General features: G+C 43.3%; 2 protein-coding genes and 1 long non-coding RNA gene across 3 annotated transcripts; all 3 read right to left on the reverse strand.

The window, feature by feature from the left end:
- Positions 1 to 348: 348 nt before the first annotated feature.
- Positions 349 to 1,904, reverse strand: LOC124265819. The gene is made up of 2 exons (XR_006895555.1): positions 1,808 to 1,904; positions 349 to 1,662 (listed from the first exon to the last, which is right to left on the reverse strand). It is a non-coding gene; the product is annotated as an uncharacterized LOC124265819 (long non-coding RNA).
- Positions 1,905 to 2,447: 543 nt separating this feature from the next.
- LOC124265817 (ionotropic receptor 25a-like) lies at positions 2,448 to 8,052 on the reverse strand. The gene is made up of 3 exons (XM_046700651.1): positions 7,985 to 8,052; positions 6,887 to 7,175; positions 2,448 to 3,439 (listed from the first exon to the last, which is right to left on the reverse strand). Exons 1-3 carry the CDS (start codon positions 8,004 to 8,006, stop codon positions 3,172 to 3,174), a joined length of 579 nt encoding a protein of 192 aa, XP_046556607.1. The 5' UTR covers positions 8,007 to 8,052; the 3' UTR covers positions 2,448 to 3,171.
- LOC124265809 (ionotropic receptor 25a-like) lies at positions 8,006 to 9,022 on the reverse strand. Its single transcript, XM_046700641.1, has 3 exons — positions 8,948 to 9,022; positions 8,107 to 8,321; positions 8,006 to 8,024 (listed from the first exon to the last, which is right to left on the reverse strand). The coding sequence occupies exons 1-3, from the start codon at positions 8,996 to 8,998 to the stop codon at positions 8,006 to 8,008; spliced, it is 285 nt and encodes a 94-aa protein (XP_046556597.1). The 5' UTR covers positions 8,999 to 9,022.
- Between the last annotated feature and the right edge of the window lie 1,296 nt (positions 9,023 to 10,318).

Below are 10,318 nucleotides of genomic sequence, written 5' to 3' on the forward strand. Positions count from 1 at the left end.
TGTGTATATGTGCTCTTGTATACATTCATTGTATCTCGGAACCTTCTGTAAGTCAGCATGTGTTTATCGTCCAAAGGTTATCAAACACCCATTGATCACATTTTGTCACCTAAGCGGTTTTGGTCAACTAAAGCGTATCAGTGTGAGGTGGAACATCTTGTGTATGTTGTGTGTTTTATCACCTACACATGGGCCCAGCGTGGCTGTTGTAGATATGTCATGATACGGCCATGTTGACTGGAACCAGCCCTGACCAATTCCTAATAAAGGTAGATATATTCCCTAGTCTGTCGTGTCCATTGATTGCATGCTGCTGTAGAATCGAATGGAAAGATGCTGTATGGCAGCTGAAGATAAGTACAAAGTGATTTATTTACAGCAGCATGAAATACATTCGTGAACATCGAACTTGGAAGCAGAAACAAAAACCGTGTGTACACAATTATGAACAATTATTGAACAAGGGGGGATGTTTGAGACCTCGGCCTGAATGGTCTTCATTAATAGATGAGTAATTAATATTGATCTCACTGACCAAGACTGTAGTCAGCTGTTCTAAAACAAATAGTATATTTATGTATTTGGTCGACAAAATGACCTGAGGATAGATAGGCTATCACTTGCTAATTGTCTGCATACACCAAGAACATGCATCTCCGCTCCAACAATATGCTACTCCTTTGGCACAAGAGAATGTTATCTGAACTTACTGATTCTGACATGTTCCATTGTGTGGAAAGAATATGAAACTCTGGTGGATGTCCGCAGCGATTCTGAGGTGCAAATCGATCGTCGAACTTGGGTATAAGGGCGAAAGACAAATTGACTGATGAGTTAGTGACATTTTTAAACGTCACCAATTTGAAACACGAGTGGAATACCTGCCAGAACAGTTTCAGTGGGACCTTATGAACGTCAGCTGAAGATGGCTTCGAACACTGATATCATCGACCGATTGTTATCAGGCCGTATAACGTGTGAAGATAAAACACAATTATTAATAGTGTATCACATATACTGCAAGATGAAAAACTGGATTGAGCATTTGCATAGTGTGAATGTAAAATTTCTATAATTAGCCATTTTGCATACAAGAAGCAGAATAACACAATTTACTGACCATGACAACCGTTTTCACCTAATGTGATTGAATCCGACATGAAAGTACTGGCATAGCTGTAAACACCGTTCATATTCTTCAAACTGGAACAATGCAGGATGCGTTCAACGTATTGACCAGGTGTCGATCTGCGTAGGAGAGCACACCCTATTCAAGGGAATCCACATCATGTGACCAGTTTATTCACCGGCTCGTTATCTGCAGCATTCAGGCTCGGCGTCTAGCTGTATAAGACCAAAGGCACGTCACACTCAGCGTCCAGGTGAGTGAGCTCCAAACTGCAGCAGTCCGAAAGATGTCTAGATGTATGAGCCGCAAACTAACGGAGTGAGCACAAACTAGTCATGCTTGGCATCTAGCTCTGTGAGCCCCAAACTGCCGCAGCCCGAAAGATGTCAAGATGTCTAGCTGTCCGGCTTAGTGTGCAGCTCGTCTTTCAGGATGGTAGCTCCCAGAACAGTAACCTCCATGTTGCCGGAGCCTGGTATCCCTAGGGACGACTTGCTACTGACAGTCGGTCTCACCTGTGTGATTGGGGATTGCTGAAATATTAGAGAGGAAACATCGCGTCAGGGGAGATTTGTTGAAGTGGGCAGTATTCTGTTTGAAGCAGCGTAAAACCACACCCAACAAGACAAAGAAGATTTTGAAACCAGCAAAAGCGATACCAAGAAGCCAAAAACGTACCTTCCTCTTTGAAAACCTATTCCAGAAGTGCTCCAGTACCAGGACAAGCAATCCAGAAAGCATACCAACAACCACCACAATGAAGCTTCCAGTGAGACTCCAGATCAAGGCCCCTGGTCGGTGGAGCTCTCTGGACAGTTCAGTTTGCCCTCATCCACCCAGCGTCTCTTGAACGCTCCAGCTGACGCTTCTTCTGAAGCTCCAGGATGCTATATATAAGAACAACATGTCAGCTTCATAACGCTTCATATTTTACGAATATATACTACCCATCAAAAGTTTAGATTCGCTTAAAGCACTCACTACATGTTATGTATGTATATATGGTTACATCGAAAATGAATTTCCCCACTAATTGGGGGAACCAACTGCAAACCTTATGTCGATGAATTGCACGAGGATCATGCATCAAATTGCTAAAGAGCATGTGCTAAAATCGTGCATGTGAACAGCTGTGTTTTGCTGTAAAGGTTTGTTAAGAATTCGCCAATTTTCACTGAGTTCCATCATTTATTGAACTCATGATAATAATCTTTTCAACGTTACGAATTTGGTTTACAATACATCAGTTCATGTGTAAACAGTACCTTTAAACAGTATGGAATATATTTGGTAAAATCTGTTTTGAACAGTTGACTGAAGTAAGTGGCTACATTTACACTGGTGAGTCTAAACTTTTGATGGGTAGTATATTTCACAATACAATATGTGGCATTAACATGTTCGTTTGGGTAGGACGAATAATGTACTTTCCTACGCCTCAGTTTTTGCTACATGTCATCTGTGGGCCGGGTGAATGGGGGAGGTATTTGTCTGAATAACGATGGTGTCTCCACCAACATTGTAATGTCACAAACATGCCACCATGTACGTATTTTCAAATTTGAAATGTCACATATAGGCGATTGTTCTATATCGGAAAACCCAGTCGTATGATGTGGCATTCTGAAGACAAGATATACTACAAACAAAAAGTATGGGAACACTCTAAAATTTGATAGTCATATGTAAACATAAACGTGGTGAGGTCATTTATACTCTAAGGTAAATGAATTTGTTTCCGTGCTAAATGGGCATTTTAAACGACATTTTGGAACATGCAGTGAAGCAACCGATTAAATATTCGTTGAGTTGGAGTGAAATGAAACGCTGTCAAAAACAGCGAAAAACAAGGGTGCTGAAACACTCCAACGCCATGTTTGATTCAAACGCCGAAACACAACAGCCTAGTGCATGTGGAAGACAGACTGTTTCTGTTTTTAAAAAATGCCCCTTGAAAGACGCCAAAGTCATTCTACAATCAATAAAATTTCTGCAGCTTGTGAAAACTTGGTTTGCAGAGTGTGAATATTCAGTGTAGGTCCTTACGCTGACGATATTTTCTTGGTGTACACAGACTTTTCCTTCAGAGCAAACGCATAGGGCCTCACGCTGAACATGTCCCCTACCGCAGCCAATTCACAGTTCCCGTACGTGAGGTACTTGATGATTGGCGAATCTGTAATGAAGGCGACGTTATCATTCAACACACTGTTGACAGCGTGGTCGGTGGAGTTGAAGAGTCCAGTGCCTTCCATGTGCTTCCAGATATTGACGTACTTATCCCCGAGTGGGTAGTCCCATACCGCCAAGCTGGAAGGAGATGAGAGATGCCATAAACAACGTGAAGTACTAGGTAGGACAGACCTTAAAGCTGAAGCACTAGGTAGGACAGACCTTAAACCTGAAGCACTAGGTAGGACAGACCTTAAACCTGAAGCACTAGGTAGGACAGACCATCAACCTAAAGCACTAGGTAGGACAGACCTTAAACCTGAAGCACTAGGTAGGACAGACCATCAACCTAAAGCACAACGTAGGATAGACCTTAAACCTGAAGCACCAGGTAGGACAAACCTTAAACCTGAAGCACTAGGTAGGACAAACCATCAACCTAAAGCACAACGTCGGACAGCCCTTAAACCTGAAGCACTAGGTAGGACAGCCCTTAAACCTGAAGCACTAGGTAGGACAGCCCTTAAACCTGAAGCACTGGGTAGGGCAGACCTTAAACCAGAAGCACTAGGTAGGACAGACCTTAAACCTGAAGCACTGGGTAGGACAGACCTTAAACCTGAAGCACTAGGTAGGACAGACCTTAAACCTGAAGCACTAGGTAGGACAGACCTTAAACCCGAAGCACTAGGAAGGACAGACCATCAACCTAAAGCACAACGTAGGACAGACCTTAAACCTGAAGCACTAGGTAGGGCAGACCTTAAACCTGAAGCACTAGGTAGGACAGACCTTAAACCTGAAGCACTAGGTAGGACAGACCTTAAACCTGAAGCACTAGGTAGGACAGACCATCAACCTTAAGCACAACGTAGGATAGACCTTAAACCTGAAGCACTAGGTAAGACAGACCTTAAGCCTGAAGCACAAGGTAGGACAGACCTTAAACCTGAAGCACTAGGTAGGACAGACCTTAAACCTGAAGCACTGGGTAGGGCAGACCTTAAACCTGAAGCACTAGGTAGGACAGACCTTAAACCTGAAGCACTAGGTAGGACAGACCATCAACCTAAAGCACTAGGTAGGACAGACCTTAAACCTGAAGCACTAGGTAGGACAGACCTTAAACCTTAAGCACTAGGTAGGACAGACCATCAACCTAAAGCACAACGTAGGATAGACCTTAAACCTGAAGCACAACGTAGGACAGACCTTAAACCTGAACCACTAGGTAGGACAGACCTTAAACCTGAAGCACAAGGTAGGACAGACCATCCACCTAAAGCACAACGTAGGATAGACCATCAACCTGAAGCACAACGTAGGACAGACCTTAAACCTGAAGCACTTGGTAGGACAGACCATCAACCTAAAGCACAACGTAGTACAGACCTTAAACCTGAAGCACTAGGTAGGATAGACCTTAAACCTGAAGCACTAGGTAGGACAGACCTTAAACCTGAAGCACTAGGTAGGACAGACCTTAAACCTGAAGCACTTGGTAGGACAGACCATCAACCTAAAGCACAACGTAGGATAGACCTTAAACCTGAAGCACTAGGTGGGACAGACCTTAAACCTGAAGCACTAGGTAGGACAGACCTTAAACCTGAAGCACTAGGTAGGACAGCCCTTAAACCTGAAGCACTAGGTAGGACAGACTTTAAACCCGAAGCACTAGGTAGGACAGACCATCAACCTGAAGCACAACGTAGGACAGACCTTTAACCTGAAGCACTAGGTAGGACAGACCATCAACCTCAAGCACAACGTAGGACAGACCTTAAACCTGAAGCACTAGGTAGGACAGACCTTAAACCTGAAGCACAAGGTAGGACAGACCTTAAACCTGAAGCACTAGGTAGGACAGACCTTAAACCTGAAGCACTGGGTAGGGCAGACCTTAAACCTGAAGCACTAGGTAGGACAGACCTTAAACCCGAAGCACTCGGTAGGACAGACCATCAACCTAAAGCACTAGGTAGGACAGACCTTAAACCTGAAGCACCAGGTAGGGCAGACCTTAAACCTTAAGCACTAGGTAGGACAGACCATCAACCTAAAGCACAACGTAGGATAGACCTTAAACCTGAAGCACAACGTAGGACAGACCTTAAACCTGAAGCACTAGGTAGGACAGACCTTAAACCTGAATCACTAGGTAGGACAGACCATCCACCTAAAGCACAACGTATGATAGACCTTAAACCTGAAGCACTAGGTAGGACAGACCTTAAACCTGAAGCACTAGGTAGGACAGACCTTAAACCTGAAGCACTAGGTAGGACAGACCTTAAACCTGAAGCACTGGGTAGGGCAGACCTTAAACCTGAAGCACTACTAGGTAGGACAGACCATCAAACCTGAAGCACTGTAGGGACAGACCTTAAACCTGAAGCACTAGGTAGGACAGACCTTAAACCTGAAGCACTAGGTAGGACAGACCTTAAACCTGAAGCACTAGGTAGGACAGACCATCAACCTAAAGCACTGGGTAGGGCAGACCTTTAAACCTGAAGCACTAGCTAGGTAGGACAGACCATCAACCTAAAGCACAACGTAGGATAGACCTTAAACCTGAAGCACTAGGTAGGACAGACCTTAAACCTGAAGCACTAGGTAGGACAGACCTTAAACCTGAAGCACTAGGTAGGACAGACCTTAAATCTGAAGCACTAGGTAGGACAGACCTTAAACCTGAAGCACTAGGTAGGACAGACCTTAAACCTGAAGCACTAGGTAAGACAGATCTTAAACCTGAAGCACTAGGTAGGACAGCCCTTAAACCTGAAGCACTAGGTAGGACAGACCTTAAACCTGAAGCACTAGGTAGGACAGACCTTAAACCTGAAGCACTAGGTAGGACAGACCTTAAACCCGAAGCACTAGGTAGGGCAGACCTTAAACCTGAAGCACTAGGTAGGACAGACCATCAACCTAAAGCACAACGTAGGACAGACCTTAAACCTGAAGCACTAGGTAGGGCAGGCTATCAACGTACAGTACTAGACCATGCATACCAGTGACGTCTGGACAGGACAGACCAGAAACGTGGCGTACTGGATACGGCAGAATATCAACGTAATTTATTAGATAGGACATAGAACAGGTATCGTACTAGGTCGTAGGTCCGACCTACACCCTGAAGACCTATATAGGACAGGCCGTCACAGTGACGAACTAGAGGGGGGTCACCAACGAGATGAAAAAAGATGAGTTTGTACTGTGGCAGCCTTTTCAGAGTAACTCTTGCGAAAACCAATGGTTCAAAGAGTGTTACGTAATAATCCGTGTGGAATCAGAGACACAAGTGCCCATTAAACCCGATGCTTATCCTATAAGGCTATTCGTGTTTTCTGAAACTGATAAGAACATGTAATAAACAAGTTGAACCCAAAAAGTATCAGTAGGATAACACGGAATGTGAGCTGGCGATTGAATTTACCTCCCGATATGGTTTAGGGGCAAAGCAAAGTTAAATACGTTCACTCTAAACAATTGGTCAATTCTTATCTTACTATTTGTGTTACAATCGGTGGGTGGTCGAGACTGGTTATTCTCTGATGTTGGTGTTCACATATTCACCTGTTGTTCCCACCGCCCATGCTCATGTCCTTCCAGATGGTGTAGAAGCTCTCCTCAATGGCAGCCATTCTCTTAAAGTAGGTCATCACTGAGGAATCGGCGACCACGGAGTACCTGATGTCGGACTGCGAGGCTAGCTCCGTCATGGAGCTGATGGCGACGCCCATGCGGGACACGGTGAGGAAAGCGGCCAGGTTGGCGGTGAACGTGGACATCATGATGATAGAGAAGAACCAGAATCCAGCGACCAGGAGGCGTGCGGAAAAGCTTTTAGGAGGAACACCTGCCCCTGGAGCGGAAGGGAAAAACAATCAGATATACTTCAGGACACCCAATTAACATTCCTTTTAATATCAAAAACCTTGTTCTCCCACCAGCCCTAGTGTTTATAACGTTGCTCGTATCTTGAAACCAGCCACCCAGCCTAGACATAAACCTGGATAGAAAAGTCCAAGTATTTCTGAAGGGTTCGCTGTAAGTGGTGCTTCAGGTACGTAACTTCCGGTTCCAGGGACCGTTGTGGTATCGGTATTAGAGATGTGTTCCAGGTACATTTCCGTGTATTGAAATGTACCCTCACTAAATTCTTAGAATACAAGTGCATCATATTTGATCAAAGAATGATTCGCACAACACAGGCAAAGCCGAAAGAAAGACGTTTCGTTATTATGTATAAGGGACTCGCCCAGGATCAACAGTTTTGTACTGAGATCCTGTTCAGGGTCGATTTCAATGCAAAAACAGGTACCCGCTGTACATCCGTAATACCTGATGGCCACGACCCCTTCAGCCCCATCAGAGATAACTAGCAGGAAGTGAGGGTCACAGTGTGTGAACTGACTGATTATGTGTTATCATACCTCGACAGAATCAACTGGCTTTACAGAGTTGCATCCCTTTGGTTGAGACGTTCGTGCACTATAAAACCGGTTTGTACTGAATGGTTTCTGAGTGGCTTCACCAACGTGGTAAGACTACCTTAGACTTCCCCTCAAATCAAGCTGCCCTATGTTCACATCGGCGTTAAGACAAATCCACAGGGATACATTCGCAGAAACAAATGGGACAGGACCTTCAAGTATCCCACAGCTAACTAACCGGACATGGTGAGGGATCCCATCACGAACCAGATGCTCTCCTTCAAATCGAAAGCCTTTTTGTCGACCACCTCTTCCTTCAGTGTCGAGTCCTTCGCCCTAGTGGGCGTGTAGCGGTCAAACAACAGTAGAATGATGCTGGTCACTGCGATGACCACGCCCAGACACAGCCAGGCCAGAGGAGTGAAGACGTCGGCGAAGTAGAACAAACTGATTTGCCGATTTTGTTTCTTCATGACGATCTGTATACCTGCGAAGTCGTAGTAGGGGAGGGTGAAGTCCACCACGTCTTCTCTGTCTGCCGTCACTGTCAGAGCGCCTGCTATGATGTCAGAGTCCTAGGGAGATATTTTACCAGTGGAATGTATGCTTGTTTGTTTTATTCTTTCACGTCGCAATACTCTCTGTAAACTACCAGCGTCAATTTAAAATCACTGAACAGAGGGAATGATTGCAGTAACGATAATGTCATGAGGGTATCCAATAGGCTATGAAGAATTAATCAGTACATCTATTTCATTTCGAAATTATCAAAGAATTGCATATGTCTGCTTTTCTTCATTTCATTACGAAAGCTGGACATAGAACAATATGGAAGCAAAGTAAGTGAGATCATTTAAAAATTAAATTGAAAAAGATGGTGGGAAGTATCTTTTTGGTAGACAGTGTTTTTGTCGTTATTACGTATTAAATGTAAATGATCAAACAGCCTAGCCCCGTATTATAACATTTAATGTAGTAACATTTAGGAAATGTGTTGCTGATAACTTTAATCATCTCAGATCTGGTTTTGGTGGAGGTGGAACACCTTTGCTTCACATGATGTCATATTATTTTTATCAATGTCGGTAATATATCAGTAGTAACATTTCATAACCATTGCTTCAATGTTATAGTTCTTCATGTTCTTCTCAATCTGTTTCTCACCGACGATTGTAATGTTGACGGAGGACTACAACCATACCCCTTCAACGATGTTCCTGATGCAGCCGGTCCATATGCTGTTTGAGTCCATGTTACCATAGTGACCGTCATAGCATTCCTTTCACGGTGTAGGTAAAGCCGATTATTTTGAAATGGCATCAAGCACATCAATGCTGTAGCCAGAATAGTCTCCCGTTGAGTTGCGGATTACAAACGGAGGTTCCTTAAAATATGAATTATCATATATTAAAATAAATGTATTTAGATACTTTCTTTCATAAGACCGTAGCGTACAACATTCACTATATTGTTTTCACTCATTTTGAAGTAGAGACGGGTATATATGAAGTTTAGATTTTCACTTATATTAACTTATTGTGTGGCAGGTCACGCTATGACCATAATATGTGGGTGGTGGAGCACAGGCCCTCGTGTTTTTGCTAGGATTAAATAGTAGTGGTGGGAATTGGTTAAAATCTCATAATTGATGATTGGTTCATTACAACCGATCAATCATCGAAAATAATTGGTTAGCGTCATTTATGAAATGTGTTAATGCACACAAAAATAAGGAAAAAAACATGTAGTTCTTTGGGGTTTTTGGGCAAAATTTCACATCTTTAAAGGGTGACTAGTAGGGAGGAACATAAATTCTTCAAGATAAATTCAATCATGACTTGGAACGAGCTTCAGTGCTGGTGAAATGTAACACAAAACCAACCTAGTGAAAATACTGTTAATGAAAACAAGTGTTCCAGAATTGTTTGTGTTCGATTATGAGAAAACATGATCGATTGCTTGGTCGTTTAGTCACTGCGACCAATCTTCGATTATTTCAATTAATCGGACCACCACTACTCACAGTACAATACATAATGATATACGGACACTTCGGTGCACCCTTGATCGCCTGCTTTGCTGATCGCTATGTACCATCATGCAATCGTTTAAACGTAATGTAAACATATTCATGGATGATTGGCCTATCGAGCCCCACTCATGATTACTACTATCAATTCTTTATTGTTATTTCTGCAAGTCGATTGAAACTCGATTTTGACTTCAACGAAATGATCTTGACACAAATGGATGATGATGTGTCCGCACAAACGGGGTGTGGTCTCAAAGCAAGCCCTCTGGTTGGTTGATTCTTGTTCAGGAGACATTTACAACTTATGCATTCTTTTGAGAAGCCATTGCTCGAAATATATTCTTACATTAAGCAGTCGATGAAAGAAAGAAATCCCGCGAATTTATAAAGAATTGCAGATTTGCAAGGTTTGACCAATCAGAGGGCTTGCTTCGACCACATCCCGTTTTGTGCGGACATATCGTCATCCATTTGTGTCAAGATCGTTTAGTTGAGAGTCAAAATCGGGTTTCAATCGACTTGCAGAAATAACAATAAAGA

The sequence above is a fragment of the Haliotis rubra genome, unplaced genomic scaffold (assembly GCF_003918875.1).
Source record: "Haliotis rubra isolate DU_JTF1 unplaced genomic scaffold, ASM391887v1 Scf997, whole genome shotgun sequence".
Taxonomy (NCBI): Eukaryota; Metazoa; Mollusca; class Gastropoda; order Lepetellida; family Haliotidae; genus Haliotis; species Haliotis rubra.